General features: G+C 44.7%; 1 protein-coding gene across 2 annotated transcripts in view; it reads left to right on the forward strand.

The window, feature by feature from the left end:
* The window catches only part of LOC128693117 (adhesion G protein-coupled receptor L3), a 305,787-nt gene that overhangs the window by 45,850 nt on the left and 240,429 nt on the right, over positions 1–19,508 (forward strand). For both annotated transcript variants that reach the window (XM_070089532.1, XM_070089533.1), the window contains exons 6-10: positions 1,630–1,731; positions 3,188–3,283; positions 5,163–5,261; positions 12,179–12,277; positions 18,618–18,713. In XM_070089532.1, coding sequence (XP_069945633.1) covers positions 1,630–1,731; positions 3,188–3,283; positions 5,163–5,261; positions 12,179–12,277; positions 18,618–18,713 — 492 coding nt within the window. The remainder of the gene's footprint in view (positions 1–1,629; positions 1,732–3,187; positions 3,284–5,162; positions 5,262–12,178; positions 12,278–18,617; positions 18,714–19,508) is intronic.

The following is a 19,508-nucleotide window of genomic DNA, read 5'->3' on the forward strand; positions in this document are numbered from 1 at the left end:
CATATATTATAAACAACAACGGGCCCAAGACTGATCCCTGTGGAACGCCACTTGTTACAGATCCCCACTCGGATTTAACCCCATTTATGGACACTCTCTGCTTCCTGTCTGTGAGCCATGACTCGATCCACGAGAGCACTTTTCCCCCAATGCCATGAGCTGCCACTTTCTTTAACAGTCTTTGGTGCGGAACTCTATCAAAAGCCTTACTAAAATCTAAGTAAATAATATCAAATTCTTTATCGTGGTCAACAGCCTCAAAAGCTTTACTGAAGAAAGTTAATAAATTAGTTAGACAAGACCGGTCTCTTGTGAATCCATGCTGAATATCATTAATCAAGCTATGCTTATCGAGATGGCTTCTTATAATCTCAGCTACAATTGACTCTAGTAATTTGCCTACAATTGAGGTCAGGCTTATTGGGCGGTAATTTGACGGTAACGACTTGTCCCCTGTTTTAAAAATAGGAATTACATTAGCCATCTTCCACATATCAGACACTACACCTGTTTGAAGAGATAAATTAAAAATATTAGTTAATGGTTCACAGTCTTCCATTTTGCATTCCTTAAGAACCCTTGAAAAAACCTCATCAGGACCCGGTGACTTATTTTGCTTCAGTCTGTCTATCTGCTTCACAACCATTTCACTAGTGACTGTGATGTTACATAATTTATCTTCTTCTAGCAAACTATATAAATTAATTACTGGAATATTGTTAGTGTCTTCCTGTGTAAAAACTGAGAGAAAATAATTATTTAAAATCGAGCACATTTCATTCTCTTTGTCAGTAAGATGCCCATAGTTATTTTTAAGGGGACCTATCTTATCTCTGACTTTTGTTCTATATACCTGGAAAAAACTTTTTGGGTTAGTTTTAGAATCCCTAGCAACTTTAATTTCATAGTCCCTTTTAGCTTTTCTTATCCCCTTTTTAATGTCCCTCTTAATGTCAATATACTGATTCATAAGATGACCCTCACCTCTTTTGATACGCCTATCCACACCAATAACTTTCTTACAGTTTTCTTTTTCAAATATATAACTGTGTTCATTAGATTAAGGAATCCTTATGGCTCACTAGATATTAAATTTCTAAATCCATCTCCATATTTAGTAAACTGATGATGACACAACCAAATTAAGCTTACAACACTTGTATAGTTCGTTTTTTTTATTAGTCTTTGGTTTAGAAAGACACGTAAGCAAACACTATAACATATTTATTAGAAAACGTTTCGGTCCTGGGACCTTGATCAAGGTCCCAGGACCGAAACGTTTTCTAATAAATGTGTTATAGTGTTTGCTTACGTGTCTTTCTAAAGCAACTTGTCGGTATTTATTACCAAGGTTTATACCATTAAAGTCTTTATAATACACACGGAAAATTGGAAGAAAAAATGCAATGACTGGAATATGAGCATTTAAATTTTTTTTTATCATATTTTAACAACTTCTTTTTATCTAAAAAATAAGTGACTGACACGTTTCCATTATGCTTTATATATTTTTGGTGGAGGAGGGGAATCGGTGGATAAATTTACATTAACATTTTTACAACTACAAACGCCTTCTTTTCCGACAAGGAGCTACTCTTTCAATCATCTATTCACTGTCCCACACGACAGGAACGACGCCGCTGCTAGAAGCCATCAGGTCGAACGACACAGAGTTTGTCAGAGAACTTGTGGACGCAGGAGCCTTGGTGATGTATTCTAACAACAGAGGCGGTAGGTGGTACTGGTTAAGTCTTGTAACATTGTGATTATTAGTCTTCATGAGGAATCCAACGTATCCCATAACCACAGCCATGTGTACGTAAATGATCCGAGAAAGACAGCCTCCACGTCAATAATCCGAGTGTTATTCCTTGACTTCCATAAACCAGACCACTGTACCACAGTGGTTTTTGAGAGATCACTTGAGTTCCATAACATCAGGAGATGTGTGTTAGTGATCTGAGAGGTATTCCTTCTAACTCATAACCCAGCCGGTCCACTTGTATATTATTTAAAACATGCATCCCTTCTATTCCATAATTCCATCTCCTGTATTGCAATGATCCAAATGAAGTATCCCTCGCATCCTATTACTCCAGATCCTATGCGTCAGTTATCAGGAAGAGATATTCACTCCATTCCTTATTCTTTGTTTTCCTGTCATTCGACAGAAAAGTTCCTCGCATCCTGACCTAAGTTAAAATTCCTCGTATCCTAACCTAACATAACTTGAAAATTCTCGTACCCTAACCTAATCTAAACTAACTTAAAATTCCTCGTATCATAACTTAAACTAACTTAACCTAAAATATGCTATAACATCTTGATTCAAGCAATCGAACCTTCCTCTACCTCCTTGGATCGAACATCAGTACCCCCATTTTCCCAAGTGCTGTGTGAGCTTTACAGGATTAGCACTCACCATTCTTATACTAATATATACTAGTGAACCGAGAGAGGCCCCCTTCATATTCCATAACCCCTGCCTTCCCTGCCTTCCCTGAAGTTAGTTATCAGAGTCAGTCATCCCTCCAGTCACATAACCCCTGCCTTCCATGTCTTCCCTGAAGTTAGTTATCAGAGAGTCAGTCATCCCTCGAGTCACATAACCCCTGCCTTCCATGTATTCCCTGAAGATAGTTATCAGAGAGTCAGTCATCCCTCCAGTCACATAACCCCTGCCTTCCATGTCTTCCCTGAAGTTAGTTATCAGAGAGTCAGTCATCCCTCGAGTCACATAACCCCTGCCTTTTCAGCAGTTAGTTATCAGAGAGTCAGTCATCCCTCGTGTCACATAACCCCTGCCTTTTCAGCAGTTAGTTATCAGAGAGTCAGTCATCCCTCGAGTCACATAACCCCTGCCTTTTCAGTAGTTAGTTATCTGAGAGTCAGTCATCCCTCGAGTCACATAACCCCTGCCTTCTCAGTAGTTAGTTATCTGAGAGTCAATCATCCCTCGAGTCACATAACCCCTGCCTTTTCAGCAGTTAGTTATCAGAGAGTCAGTCATCCCTCGAGTCACATAACCCCTGCCTTCCCTACAGTCAGTTATCTGAGAGTCAGTCATCCCTCGAGTCACATAACCCCTGCCCAGGCTATGTAGTAACACCTCATTTTGATAATAACTGAATAACATTCCATTGTATTTCATGTAATAATACCTCCAAAATATTTCTTGTAATTGCAGAACAACCATTAATTGAAGCAATTAAACTTGGTAACAGAGAGCTGACGAAGGTGTTGATAGAGAGAACAAGTGACATCAATGTAAAAGATAGTTCAGGTAAGTCAGAGTTTCTGTATTACTGAAGACTTTCATTCTGGAGTCATGTTGATATTTACAAAACTTATTTTCTTCTTAGATCCCAACTCACCATTAATTATATATATGATGAAACGTAAAAGGTATTGAATGAAGAATCTTAGCACATTTCTCGTTGTTTGTTTGAAACTAAAGACTTAGAAACTAAATACCAAATTCAAAGTCAGAAATTAATTTTATTTTTCATATTTGTATGTGGTGGCAGGTGTAGTTGCTCCGGGGATGTATACCAGCGTATCCTGGATGTTAATTTGATACCCCTGTTAAATCCTTGATTAAAAATTTGCTTGCAACAGATAAGTGGACTGTAGATATAAATCTCGAGGGTACGGGAGTAAATTCTTGAGTAGCTTTGGGTAGTGGTGGTTTTGATGAGGACCTGCTTTGTATGGGGCAGTAGGCCTTCTGCAGTGCTCCTCCATTCTTATGTTATTATTTTCTTATGTACTCTTGGAAACCATTTTGGGCCTAGTTCTTAGATCTATGGTGTATCCATATCTATCCGTCCGTAAGATAGATATGGGGTGCACAATAAACTAGCCACTTCAACGGTAAAATCTGGGTGGCTGTCAGCTCTGTTGGGAATGGCTGTTGGCTGCTGTTTCCAACTGGAGGCCTCCAGGCAATGTCATAATGCCGGTGATGGGGAAAGGTCACTGGGAACCTTACATGGCTTGCGACATTCCTGGGATCACGAACCGGGGGAAGGTGGGCGAAGAGTGTCATGGGTAAAATAAATCACGGCACGGGTTGGTTTTGAACCTATGGTAAGTGAGTTCTAAAACTCACAAGACAGTGTTATAACCAATCGAGAGAGGATTCAAACCCCACTCGTACCGCGATTCGTTTACAATAGAGTTAATATTACAATTTCGTGTCATGACAGAGGTAAGTATATATGGGTGACGGGAGCCAATAACTGTAGTTCCTCATGAATGTAAGAGGAAAATGCGTGCAAACTCACCGACCATCCCACAGAAAAATCTGAGAATGATGGAGAGACCTGAGGTCAGGTGTGGGGGAGTAGGAGGACTTGAGGTAGGAGAGGAAAGCACTTATACATTTTTAAGGTGCAGACATCACCAATTGCATGTATGTATGTATGTATATATATATATATATATATATATATATATATATATATATATATATATATATATATATATATATATATATATATATATATATATATATATATATATATATATATATATATATATATATATATATATATATATATACGCAATAAGATTTCAGAATATGCAAAACAACCACTGTGAAATTTCAAGCGCTTTCGTGATTTCTCATATTATCAAGGATCTTGATATATATATATATATATATATATATATATATATATATATATATATATATATATATATATATATATATATATATATATATATATATATATATATATATAAATAATATATATATATATATATATATATATATATATATATATATATATATATATATATATATATATATATATATATATATATATATATATATATATATATATATATATATATGCAATAAGATCACAGGTGATTTCAGATTATGCAAAACAACCACTTTGAAATTTCAAGCGCTTTCGTGATTTCTCATATTATCAAGGATCTTGATAATATTATATTTAGTCGGGAATTCAGTAATTACAATCGTTCAATTTCCTATCATTGAATCATTTTTACAGTTCTGATCTTAAATAAAATTTGACCTGAATAATATTCTAACACACACAAATAAATCACAACTAGAAGAATGAAAGTTATAACAACGTTTCGACCCGACTTGAACCATTAATGATTTACATGTTTGTTGTTGTACATTACAGGTTCGACTCCCCTGCTGGCCGCCATAGATACAAGCAACGTAGGAATAGTCACGGATGTTGTAAATGCCTCACCAAACATAGAAATTGTTGGAAACGCAGGTGAGGTGCTGCTGCTCGCCTTGTTTTATTATCCAAGTTATTACTTTGTTACGACTTAACTAATACCATTTGAAGAAATTATTTATGGTCCTTAGAAAAATTTTATGTTGTGGGTTACTTGTAAATAAGTGATGAGATGGTTCTGGACTAGTTGTGAGTTGTCAGTCGCTTGGAAGTAAATTTTGCTTTGGTAAAAAGTTTAGATAACTTATTTTAGTGTGTTATTAGCTAGTTATGTATCCCCCAATTGACCTGTAACTGATTATCTCATTTTTTTTCTCATTTTTTATTCCTCAAACTTTTCAATTTTATTTTGCATGTAACACGAGAATGCCTCATCCGATCGACTTCAAATTATCAACGCACGTGTACGGTAACTAGAGTAAAATTCACTGAACAATATCCTTGTGTCAAATTGTAGAATCCATTCCCAGCACCCTGAAATGACTAATAAGTTTTAACAGAACAACGCCATCTACAACCCAAGTGAACTTCATCCCAGGAAGCTCCTAGACTGGTTTGTCCACACAGCAGTTGTACTTAAGTACACACGAATAGTGAAGCAGTAACCCACACGCCCGCTTCTCAGTCTTAACAGTTATTATATCATCTCTTTTAAAGCTGCCCTTAAGAGCCGAATTAAGATTTTGTAGCCCCCGGGGCTACAGGTACTGTGAGACCCCTGGGCTACAGGAACTGTGAGTCCCCTGGGCTACAGGTACTGTGAGACCCCTGGGCTACAGGTACTGTGAGACCCCTGGGCTACAGGTACTGTGAGACCCCTGGGCTACAGGTACTGTGAGACCCCTGGGCTACAGGTACTGTGAGTCCCCTGGGCTACAGGTACTGTGAGACTCCGGGGCTACAGGTACTGTGAGTCCCCTGGGCTACAGGTACTGTGAGTCCCCTGGGCTACAGGTACTGTGAGTCCCCTGGGCTACAGGTACTGTGAGTCCCCTGGGCTACAGGTACTGTGAGACCCCTGGGCTACAGGTACTGTGAGACACCCTTGGCTACAGGTACTGTGAGTCCCCTGGGCTACAGGAACTGTGAGTCCCCTGGGCTACAGGTACTGTGAGTCCCCTGGGCTACAGGTACTGTGAGACCCCTGGGCTACAGGTACTGTGAGACCCCTGGGCTACAGGTACTGTGAGTCCCCTGGGCTACAGGAACTGTGAGTCCCCTGGGCTACAGGTACTGTGAGTCCCCTGGGCTACAGGTACTGTGAGTACCCTGGGCTACAGGTACTGTGAGACCCCTGGGCTACAGGTACTGTGAGACCCCTTGGCTACAGGTACTGTGAGTCCCCTGGGCTACAAGAACTGTGAGTCCCCTGGGCTACAGGTACTGTGAGTCCCCTGGGCTAGAGGTACTGTGAGACCCCTGGGCTACAGGTACTGTGAGACCCCTGGGCTACAGGTACTGTGAGTCCCCTGGGCTACAGGAACTGTGAGTCCCCTGGGCTACAGGTACTGTGAGTCCCCTGGGCTACAGGTACTGTGAGACCCCTGGGCTACAGGTACTGTGAGACCCCTTGGCTTCAGGTACTGTGAGTCCCCTGGGCTACAGGAACTGTGAGTCCCCTGGGCTACAGGTACTGTGAGTCCCCTGGGCTACAGGTACTGTGAGACCCCTGGGCTACAGGTACTGTGAGTCCCCTGGGCTACAGGTACTGTGAGTCCCCTGGGCTACAGGAACTGTGAGTCCCCTGGGCTACAGGTACTGTGAGTCCCCTGGGCTACAGGTACTGTGAGTCCCCTGGGCTACAGGTACTGTGAGTCCCCTGGGCTACAGGTACTGTGAGACCCCGGGGCTACAGGTACTGTGAGTCCCCTGGGCTACAGGTACTGTGAGTCCCCTGGGCTACAGGTACTGTGAGACCCCTGGGCTACAAGTACTGTGAGACCCCTGGGCTACAGGTACTGTGAGACCCCTGGGCTTCAGGTACTGTGAGACCCCTGGGCTACAGGTGCTGTGAGACCCCTGGGCTACAGGTACTGTGAGGCCCCTGGGCTACAGGTACTGTGAGACCCCTGGGCTACAGGTACTGTGAGGCCCCTGGGCTACACCTAATGTGAGTCCCCTTGGCTAGAGGTACTGTGAGTCCCCTGGGCTACAGGTACTCTGAGGCCCCTGGGCTACAGGCACTGTGAGGCCCCTGGGCTACAGGTACTGTGAGGCCCCTGGGCTACAGGTACTGTGAGTCCCCTGGGCTACAGGCACTGTGAGGCCCCTTGGCTACAGGCACTGTGAGGCCCCTTGGCTACAGGTACTGTGAGACCCCTGGGTTACAGGTACTGTGAGACCCCTGGGTTACAGGCACTGTGAGGCCCCTTGGCTACAGGTACTGTGAGGCCCCTTGGCTACAGGTACTGTGAGACCCCTGGGCTACAGGTACTGTGAGACCCCTTGGCTACAGGTACTGTGAGACCCCTGGGCTACAGGTACTGTGAGGCTCCTTGGCTACAGGTACTGTGAGACCCCTGGGCTACAGGTACTGTGAGACCCCTGGGCTACAGGTACTGTGAGACCCCTGGGATACAGGTACTGTGAGACCCCTGGGCTACAGGTACTGTGAGACCCCTGGGCTACAGGTACTGTGAGACCCCTTGGCTACAGGTACTGTGAGACCCCTGGGCTACAGGTACTGTGAGACCCCTGGGCTACAGGTACTGTGAGACCCCTGGGCTACAGGTACTGTGAGACCCCTTGGCTACAGGTACTGTGAGACCCCTGGGCTACAGGTACTGTGAGACCCATGGGCTACAGGTACTGTGAGACCCCTGGGCTACAGGTACTGTGAGGCCCCTGGGCTACAGGTACTGTGAGACCCCTGGGCTACAGGTACTGTGAGACCCCTGGGCTACAGGTACTGTGAGACCCCTTGGCAACAGGTACTGTGAGACCCCTGGGCTACAGGTACTGTGAGGCCCCTTGGCTACAGGTACTGTGAGACCCCTGGGCTACAGGTTCTGTGAGACCCCTGGGCTACAGGTACTGTGAGACCTCTGGGATACAGGTACTGTGAGACCCCTGGGCTACAGGTACTGTGAGACCCCTGGGCTACAAGTACTGTGAGACCCCTGGGCTACAGGTACTGTGAGACCCCTGGGCTACAGGTACTGTGAGACCCCTGGGCTACAGGTACTGTGAGACCCCTGGGCTACAGGTACTGTGAGACCCCTGGGCTACAGGTACTGTGAGACCCCTGGGCAACAGGTACTGTGAGACCCCTGGGCTACAGGTACTGTGAGACCCCTGGGCTACAGGTACTGTGAGACCCCTGGGCTACAGGTACTGTGAGACCCCTGGGCTATTGGTACTGTGAGACCCCTGGGCTACAGGTACTGTGAGACCCCTGGGGTACAGGTACTGTGAGACCCCTGGGCTACAGGTACTGTGAGACCCCTGGGCTACAGGTACTGTGAGACCCCTGGGCTACAGGTACTGTGAGACCCCTGGGCTACAGGTACTGTGAGACCCCTGGGCTACAGGTACTGTGAGACCCCTGGGCTACAGGTACTATGAGACCCCTTGGCTACAAGTACTGTGAGACCCCTGGGCTACAGGTACTGTGAGACCCCTTGGCTACAGGTACTGTGAGACCCCCGGGCTACAGGTACTGTGAGACCCCTGAGCTACAGGTACTGTGAGACCCCTGAGCTACAGGTACTGTGAGACCTCTGGGCTACAGGTACTGTGAGACCCCTTGGCTACAAGTACTGTGAGACCCCTGGGCTACAGGTACTGTGAGACCCCTGAGCTACAGGTACTGTGAGACCTCTGGGCTACAGGTACTGTGAGACCCCTGGGCTACAGGTACTGTGAGACCCCTGGGCTACAGGTACTGTGAGACCCCTGGGCTACAGGTACTGTGAGACCCCTGGGCTACAGGTACTGTGAGACCCCTGGGCTACAGGTACTGTGAGACCCCTGGGCTACAGGTACTGTGAGACCCCAGGGCTACAGGAAGTGTGAAAGGGGGGGCCAAGTGATATTTTAAAACAGAAAAAGTTAAAGAAACATGAAAAGTTTTTTTTTAAACATTAATGACAATTAAAATTCAAACATTAGCTTCGCGTAATTTCTTGAACACAATTTTCTCCAAAACTTTAGTAAATTGTAAATTGTTAATAACATCTCTGGAGGCCGTGCAGCTGGCGGAAGCCGCAGGCTGCAACCCACTAAACAACATGTCTCAGTCCCGCCCTGCCCCTAACACGCACCTCTGAGTCCCCGTCTTCTAGTAACGTTCTCATTTTCCCAACATAATCTACCTTGCCAATAATTACTCTCGTATTTGCTTTGTCTGCTTCGTTAGGTGAAGTCCAGGATCTTTCCTTAATTCATGGTATAACTTAACAAGTCTGTGAGGACAATTGTGTTGCTAAGTTCTGAGCTTTGTTAAGATGTGTTGAGTTATACAATGAACTTAGGAAGATCCTGGACCTCACCTTACGAAACAGACAAAGTAAATGTGATAGTAATTATAGACAATGTAGATTATAGTGGAAAATTAACATTTTATTAGAAGACGATGGAACTTAGGTGCCTCTTAATGGTCTTAATGTTTCCTAATAACATTTGTTTGGTATTGAAGCTGAGGTATTAATGTTGTGAATGTTTGGTAGTGAAGCTGAGGTATTAATGTTGTGAATGTTTGGTAGTGAAGCTGAGGTATTAATGTTGTGAATGTTTGGTAGTGAAGCTGAGGTATTAATGTTCTGAATGTTTGGTAGTAAAGCTGAGGTATTAATGTTCTGAATGTTTGACAGTGAAGCTGAGGTATTAATGTTGTGAATGTTTGGTAGTAAAGCTGAGGTATTAATGTTCTGAATGTTTGGTAGTAAAGCTGAGGTATTAATGTTGTGAATGTTTGGTAGTAAAGCTGAGGTATTAATGTTCTGAATGTTTGACAGTGAAGCTGAGGTATTAATGTTCTGAATGTTTGGTAGTGAAGCTGAGGTATTAATGTTCTGAATGTTTGACAGTGAAGCTGAGGTATTAATGTTCTGAATGTTTGGTATTGATGCTGAGGTATTAATGTTCTGAATGTTTGGTAGTGAAGCTGAGGTATTAATGCTCTGAATGTTTGACAGTGAAGCTGAGGTATTAATGTTCTGAATGTTTGGTATTGATGCTGAGGTATTAATGTTCTGAATGTTTGGTAGTGAAGCTGAGGTATTAATGTTGTGAATGTTTGGCAGTGAAGCTGAGGTATTAATGTTCTGAATGTTTGGCAGTAAAGCTGAGGTATTAATGTTCTGAATGTTTGGTATTGATGCTGAGGTATTAATGTTCTGAATGTTTGGCAGTAAAGCTGAGGTATTAATGTTCTGAATGTTTGGTATTGATGCTGAGGTATTAATGTTCTGAATGTTTGGCAGTAAAGCTGAGGTATTAATGTTCTGAATGTTTGGTATTGATGCTGAGGTATTAATGTTCTGAATGTTTGGTAGTAAAGCTGAGGTATTAATGTTCTGAATGTTTGGTAGTAAAGCTGAGGTATTAATGTTGTGAATGTTTGGTAGTAAAGCTGAGGTATTAATGTTCTCAATGTTTGGTAGTAAAGCTGAGGTATTATTGTTCTGAATGTTTGGTATTGATGCTGAGGTATTAATGTTCTGAATGTTTGGTATTGATGCTGATGTATTAATGTTGTGAATGTTTGGTATTGATGCAGAGGTATTAATGTTCTGAATGTTTGGTATTGAAGCTGAGGTATTAATGTTCTGAATGTTTGGTATTGAAGCTGAGGTATTAATGTTCTGAGTGTTTGGTATTGAAGCTGAGGTATTAATGTCCTGAGTGTTTGGTATTGAAGCTGAGGTATTAATGTTCTGAATGTTTGGTATTGAAGCTGAGGTATTAATGTTCTGAGTGTTTGGTATTGAAGCTGAGGTATTAATGTCCTGAGTGTTTGGTATTGAAGCTGAGGTATTAATGTTCTGAATGTTTGGTATTGATGCTGAGGTATTAATGTTCTGAATGTTTGGTAGGGAAGCCGAGGTATTAATGTTCTGAGTGTTTGGTATTGAAGCTGAGGTATTAATGTTCTGAGTGTTTGGTATTGAAGCTGAGGTATTAATGTTCTGAATGTTTGGTATTAAAGCTGAGGTATTAATGTTCTGAATGTTTGGTATTGATGCTGAGGTATTAATGTTCTGAATGTTTGGTAGTGATGCTGAGGTATTAATGTTCTGAATGTTTGGTAGTGATGCTGAGGTATTAATGTTCTGAATGTTTGGTAGTGATGCTGAGGTATTAATGTTCTGAATGTTTGGTAGTGATGCTGAGGTATTAATGTTCTGAATGTTTGGTAGTGATGCTGAGGTATTAATGTTCTGAATGTTTGGTAGTTAAGCTGAGGTATTAATGTTCTGAATGTTTGGTAGTGATGCTGAGGTATTAATGTTCTGAATGTTTGGTAGTTAAGCTGAGGTATTAATGTTCTGAATGTTTGGTAGTTAAGCTGAGGTATTAATGTTCTGAATGTTTGGTAGTGATGCTGAGGTATTAATGTGTGTGAGCAACACTCTAGGGAACCATTTTTAATTTTTATTATTAATCTAAAGAGTTCATGTTACAAGACATTTTGACTTAATTATTATTGTACTTAGAGGAAGCGCTAAAGCCTTAGGGGCTTATAATGCGCTTTGAAATTGGGAGGTAATTAGGATCGATACAAAGAAGGGGAGAACAGATCACATTCCTTGGATCAAACGCCTCTCAGGGACATCAAGGAAATCAAATAAATTTAATCAGATTCAGTTAATAGGACTACGAACTACTGATATTTTCACTGCCTCCAAGATTGTCTTTTAATAACTATACTTAATCTTTAATGACGTATATGTGCAAATTCCAGTTAATTTTAAGTAATATTTTTACGCAATATTTTGGTTGATACTTTGCAGGAGTGACGCCGCTGGTGGCCGCCATCAGGAAGAACAACCTAACTATTGTTGAAATTATTCTGGAGGCTGGAGCAGACGTTAACCTCATCTTGTCTGGAGGTGAGAGGTGGTGACTGTTATGTCTGGTGGAGAGACGTGGTGACTGTTATGTCTGGTGGAGAGACGTGGTGACTGTTATGTCTGGTGGAGAGACGTGGTGACTGTTATGTCTGGTGGAGAGACGTGGTGACTGTTATGTCTGGTGGAGAGACGTGGTGACTGTTATGTCTGGTGGTGAGACGTGGTGACTGTTATGTCTGGTGGAGAGACGTGGTGACTGTTATGTCTGGTGGAGAGACGTGGTGACTGTTATGTCTGGTGGAGAGACGTGGTGACTGTTATGTCTGGAGGAGAGACGTGGTGACTGTTATGTCTGGAGGAGAGACGTGGTGACTGTTATGTCTGGTGGAGAGACGTGGTGACTGTTATGTCTGGAGGAGAGACGTGGTGACTGTTATGTCTGGTGGTGAGAGGTGGTGGCTGTTATGTCTGATGGAGAGACGTGGTGACTGTTATGTCTGGTGGAGAGACGTGGTGACTGTTATGTCTGGAGGAGAGACGTGGTGACTGTTATGTCTGGTGGAGAGACGTGGTGACTGTTATGTCTGGTGGAGAGACGTGGTGAATGTTATGTCTGGTGGTGAGAGGTGGTGACTGTTATGTCTGGTGGTGAGAGGTGGTGACTGTTATGTCTGGTGGGGAGACGTGGTGACTGTTATGTCTGGTGGTGAGAGGTGGTGACTGTTATGTCTGGTGGTGAGAGGTGGTGACTGTTATGTCTGGTGGAGAGATGTGGTGACTGTTATGTCTGGTGGAGAGACGTGGTGAATGTTATGTCTGGTGGAGAGACGTGGTGACTGTTATGTCTGGTGGAGAGACGTGGTGACTGTTATGTCTGGTGGAGAGAGGTGGTGACTGTTATGTCTGGTGGTGAGAGGTGGTGACTGTTATGTCTGGTGGTGAGAGGTGGTGACTGTTATGTCTGGTGGAGAGACGTGGTGACTGTTATGTCTGGTGGAGAGACGTGGTGACTGTTATGTCTGGTGGAGAGACGTGGTGACTGTTATGTCTGGTGGAGAGACGTGGTGACTGTTATGTCTGGAGGTGAGAGGTGGTGACTGTTATGTCTGGAGGAGAGACGTGGTGACTGTTATGTCTGGTGGAGAGACGTGGTGACTGTTATGTCTGGTGGAGAGACGTGGTGACTGTTATGTCTGGAGGAGAGAGGTGGTGACTGTTATGTCTGGAGGAGAGACGTGGTGACTGTTATGTCTGGAGGAGAGAGGTGACGACTGATATGTCTGGTGGAGAGAGGTGGTGACTGTTATGTCTGGTGGTGAGAGACGGTGACTGTTATGTCTGGAGGAGAGACGTGGTGACTGTTATGTCTGGTGGAGAGAGGTGGTGACTGTTAAGTCTGGTGGAGAGAGGTGGTGACTGTTATGTCTGGTGGTGAGAGGTGGTGACTGTTATGTCTGGTGGTGAGAGGTGGTGACTGTTATGTCTGGAGGAGAGAGGTGGTGACTGTTATGTCTGGTGGTGAGAGGTGGTGACTGTTAAGTCTGGTGGAGAGAGGTGGTGACTGTTATGTCTGGTGGAGAGAGGTGGTGACTGTTATGTCTGATGGTGAGAGGTGGTGACTGTTATGTCTGGAGGAGAGAGGTGGTGACTGTTGTCTGGTGGTGAGAGGTGGTGACTGTTATGTCTGGTGGAGAGAGGTGGTGACTGTTATGTCTGGTGGAGAGAGGTGGTAACTGTTATGTCTGGTGGAGAGAGGTGGTGACTGTTATGTCTGGTGGAGAGAGGTGGTGACTGTTATGTCTGGAGGAGAGACGTGGTGACTGTTATGTCTGGTGGAGAGAGGTGGTGACTGTTATGTCTGGTGGAGAGACGTGGTGACTGTTATGTCTGGTGGAGAGAGGTGGTGACTACTATGTCTGGTGGTGAGAGGTGGTGACTGTTAAGTCTGGTGGAGAGAGGTGGTGACTGTTATGTCTGGTGGACAGAGGTGGTGACTGTTATGTCTGGTGTACAGAGGTGGTGACTGTTATATCTGGTTGTGAGAGGTGGTGACTGTTATGTCTGGTGGAGAGAGGTGGTGACTGTTATGTCTGGTGGAGAGAGGTGGTGACTGTTATGTCTGGTGGAGAGAGGTGGTGACTACTATGTCTGGTGGTGAGAGGTGGTGACTGTTATGTCTGGTGGAGAGAGGTGGTGACTGTTATGTCTGGTGGAGAGAGGTGGTGACTGTTATGTCTGGTGGAGAGAGGTGGTGACTACTATGTCTGGTGGTGAGAGGTGGTGACTGTTAAGTCTGGTGGAGAGAGGTGGTGACTGTTATGTATGGTGGTGAGAGGTGGTGACTGTTATGTCTGGTGGACAGAGGTGGTGACTGTTATGTCTGGTGGACAGAGGTGGTGACTGTTATGTCTGGTGTACAGAGGTGGTGACTGTTATATCTGGTTGTGAGAGGTGGTGACTGTTATGTCTTGTGGTGAGAGGCGGTGACTGTTGTCTGGAGGTGAGAGGTGGTCGCTGTCATGTCTGGTGGACAGACGTGGTGACTGTTATGTCTGGTGGAGAGAGGTGGTGACTGCTATGTCTGGTGGAGAGAGGTGGTGACTGTTATGTCTGGTGGAGAGAGGTGGTGACTACTATGTCTGGTGGTGAGAGGTGGTGACTGTTAAGTCTGGTGGAGAGAGGTGGTGACTGTTATGTATGGTGGTGAGAGGTGGTGACTGTTATGTCTGGTGGACAGAGGTGGTGACTGTTATGTCTGGTGGACAGAGGTGGTGACTGTTATGTCTGGTGTACAGAGGTGGTGACTGTTATATCTGGTTGTGAGAGGTGGTGACTGTTATGTCTTGTGGTGAGAGGCGGTGACTGTTGTCTGGAGGTGAGAGGTGGTCGCTGTCATGTCTGGTGGACAGACGTGGTGACTGTTATGTCTGGTGGAGAGAGGTGGTGACTGTTATGTCTGGTGGAGAGAGGTGGTGACTGTTATGTCTGGTGGAGAGAGGTGGTGACTACTGTGTCTGGTGGTGAGAGGTGGTGACTGTTAAGTCTGGTGGAGAGAGGTGGTGACTGTTATGTATGGTGGTGAGAGGTGGTGACTGTTATGTCTGGTGGACAGAGGTGGTGACTGTTATGTCTGGTGGACAGAGGTGGTGACTGTTATGTCTGGTGTACAGAGGTGGTGACTGTTATATCTGGTTGTGAGAGATGGTGACTGTTATGTCTTGTGGTGAGAGGCGGTGACTGTTGTCTGGAGGTGAGAGGTGGTGGCTGTCATGTCTGGTGGAGAGACGTGGTGACTGTTATGTCTGGTGGTGAGAGGTGGTGACTGTTATGTCTGGTGGTGAGAGGTGGTGACTGTTATATCTGGTTGTTAGAGGTGGTGACTGTTGTCTGGAGGTGAGAGGTGGTCGCTGTCATGTCTGGTGGAGAGACGTGGTGACTGTTATGTCTGGTGGTGAGAGGTGGTGACTGTTATGTCTGGTGGTGAGAGGTGGTGACTGTTATGTCTGGTGGAGAGAGATGGTGACTGTTATGTCTGGTGGAGACAGGTGGTGACTGTTATGTCTGGTGGTGAGAGGTGGGTACTGTTATGTCTGGTGGTGAGATGTGGTGACTGTTATGTCTGGTGGTGAGAGGTGGTGACTGTTATGTCTGGTGGTGAGAGGTGGTGACTGTTATGTCTGGTGGTGAGAAATGGTGACTGTTATGTCTGGCGGTGAGAGGTGGTGACTGTTATATCTGGTGGTGAGAGGTGGTGACTGTTATGTCTGGTGGACAGAGGTGATGACTGTTATATGTGGTGGAGAGAGGTGGTGAATGTTATGTCTGGTGGTGAGAGGTGGTGACTGTTATGTCTGGTGGTGAGAGGTGGTGACTGTTATGTCTGGTGGTGAGAGTTGGTGACTGTTATGTCTGGTGGTGAGAGGTGGTGACTGTTATGTCTGGTGGTGAGAGGTGGTGACTGTTATGTCTGGTGGACAGAGGTGGTGACTGTTATGTCTGTTGGTGAGAGATGGTGACTGTTATGTCTGTTGGTGAGAGGTGGTGACTGTTATGTCTGGTGGACAGAGGTGGTGGCTGTTATGTCTGCTGGTGAGAGATGGTGACTGTTATGTCTGTTGGTGAGAGGTGGTGACTGTTATGTCTGGTGGACAGAGGTGGTGACTGTTATGTACTCACCTCACCTAGTTGAGGTTGCGGGGGTCGAGTCCGATCTGCTGGCCCCGCCTCTTCACTGATCGCTACTAGGTCACTCTCCCTGAGCCGTGAGCTTTATCATACCTCTGCTTAAAGCTATGTATGGATCCTGCCTCCACTACATCGCCTCCCAAACTATTCCACTTACTGACTACTCTGTGGCTGAAGAAATACTTCCTAACATCCCTGTGATTCATCTGTGTCTTCAGCTTCCAACTGTGTCCCCTTGTTACTGTGTCCAATCTCTGGAACATCCTGTCTTTGTCCACCTTGTCAATTCCTCTCAGTATTTTGTATGTCGTTATCATGTCCCCCCTATCTCTCCTGTCCTCCAGTGTCGTCAGGTTGATTTCCCTTAACCTCTCCTCGTAGGACATATCTCTTAGCTCTGGGACTAGTCTTGTTGCAAACCTTTGCACTTTCTCTAGTTTCTTCACGTGCTTGGCTAGGTGTGGGTTCCAAATTGGTGCCGCATACTCCAATATGGGCCTAACATACACGGTGTACAGGGTCCTGAATGATTCCTTATTAAGATGTCGGAATGCTGTTCTGAGGTTTGCTAGGCGCCCATATGCTGCAGCAGTTATTTGGTTGATGTGCGCTTCAGGAGATGTGCCTGGTGTTATACTCACCCCAAGATCTTTTTCCTTGAGTGAGGTTTGTAGTCTCTGACCCCCTAGACTGTACTCCGTCTGCGACCTTCTTTGCCCTTCCCCAATCTTCATGACTTTGCACTTGGTGGGATTGAACTCCAGGAGCCAATTGCTGGACCAGGTCTGCAGCCTGTCCAGATCCCTTTGTAGTTCTGCCTGGTCTTCGATCGAGTGAATTCTTCTCATCAACTTCACGTCATCTGCAAACAGGGACACCTCAGAGTCTTTTCCTTCCGTCATGTCGTTCACAAATACCAGAAACAGCACTGGTCCTAGGACTGACCCCTGCGGGACCCCGCTGGTCACAGGTGCCCACTCTGACACCTCGCCACGTACCATGACTCGCTGCTGTCTTCCTGACAAGTATTCCCTGATCCATTGTAGTGCCTTCCCTGTTATCCCTGCTTGGTCCTCCAGTTTTTGCACCAATCTCTTGTGTGGAACTGTGTCAAACGCCTTCTTGCAGTCCAAGAAAATGCAATCCTCCCACCCCTCTCTCTCTTGTCTTACTGCTGTCACCATGTCATAGAACTCCAGTAGGTTTGTGACACAGGATTTCCCGTCCCTGAAACCATGTTGGCTGCTGTTGATGAGATCATTCCTTTCTAGGTGTTCCACCACTCTTCTCCTGATAATCTTCTCCATGATTTTGCATACTATACATGTCAGTGACACTGGTCTGTAGTTTAATGCTTCATGTCTGTCTCCTTTTTTAAAGATTGGGACTGGTGGTGAGAGATGGTGACTGTTATGTCTGGTGGTGAGAGGTGGTGACTTATGTCTGGTGGTGAGAGGTGGTGACTGTTATGTCTGGTGGTGAGAGATGGTGACTGTTATGTCTGGTGGTGTGAGGTGGTGACTGTTATGTCTGGTGGTGAGAGATGGTGACTGTTATGTCTGGTGGTGAGAGGTGGTGACTGTTATGTCTGGTGGTGAGAGATGGTGACTGTTATGTCTGGTGGTGAGAGGTGGTGACTGTTATGTCTGGTGGTGAGAGATGGTGACTGTTATGACTGGTGGTGAGAGGTGGTGACTGTTATGTCTGGTGGTGAGAGATGGTGACTGTTATGTCTGGTGGTGAGAGGTGGTGACTGTTATGTCTGGTGGTGAGAGATGGTGACTGTTATGACTGGTGGTGAGAGGTGGTGACTGTTATGTCTGTTGGTGAGAGGCGGTGACTGTTATGACTGGTGGTGAGAGGCGGTGACTCTTATGTCTCTTGCTGAGAGGTGGTGATTGTCATGCCTGTCATTCCTGTCATGACTGTCATTACTTTTAAGAAACAGAGAGTTCTTCTGAGAGTTACTCTTAGGTACCAAAGAGTTCTTCTGAGAGTTACTCTTAGGTACCAAAGAGTTCTTCTGAGAGTTACTCATAAGTACCAGAGATTTATTCTGAGAGTTACTTTTCAAGCCACATTTTATATATTTAGGTCTGTAGATTCTTAAAGTAAGTGTTAATTTTTTTAGCAAGTTAAACAAAGAAACATCTACTTTATTTAAAAATTTTTAGTACTTTTATTTTCATTTCAGTGGTGCCACTTATTGAAGCTGTGAAACTTGGTGGTGAAGCAATGGTTGACGCAGTGTTGGAGAAGTGTCCTCAGCTCTCCAACACCGATTACAACGGTATTATAAAGTTTTCACTAAATATATATATATCGTAAAGGGTTCTTTAATGGAGATATCGCAGGTTGAAGATAGACACACTTGTAGGATGGTAACTATATTGTCAGACTGAGATGAGGGATGGAGCCCAGCCGCCTTGCCTGTCCGCTGAATGGTCTGCCGCCGAGTGAGACCGGGGCAGAGGTATGAGGCTCCACATCTGTATCCCGTGACGTCACACAAAGCCACAGGCCTACAAGGGATCTCGTATCTAAAGCACATGGATGATACTAATATGCTATGCTATATAATACAGGGAATACAGGGATCAGCAACTATGCTGACAGCTCGGTCATGTTACGTATGTCGTCCCGACATACACTACTATACTACAGACTGAACAGGCAGGCGGATCTGGGCTGATTCTATACAATAACAAATTCATATATAACTTAGAACTAATGGATGGTATCATAATGGATTTTACGTAATGGGTGTTAACGTATTCATTACAAACTATAAGAACAAATCATTATACAATATGGGTGGAATTGATCGATCGATCTGTATTCATGCACTCTACGGATTCTGAGGAAGAATAAATATATACAAAGAAGTGTTTAACAGAAAGGCAGATTCGGTGCACTCAAATCTAGACTGTTAATTCTCAGAATACGGAGGGAACGTGAACACGAAAATTTCTGACAAACTGATCAGCTAATAACAAAACACACAGTTGACAATTTCATTCATCTCGGACATCTAATTATACAGACTATGTACATTTAAACCCAATTCTGCGAGGGTAAGGTTTAC

The sequence above is a fragment of the Cherax quadricarinatus genome, chromosome 28 (genome assembly GCF_038502225.1).
Source record: "Cherax quadricarinatus isolate ZL_2023a chromosome 28, ASM3850222v1, whole genome shotgun sequence".
Lineage (NCBI taxonomy): Eukaryota > Metazoa > Arthropoda > Malacostraca > Decapoda > Parastacidae > Cherax > Cherax quadricarinatus.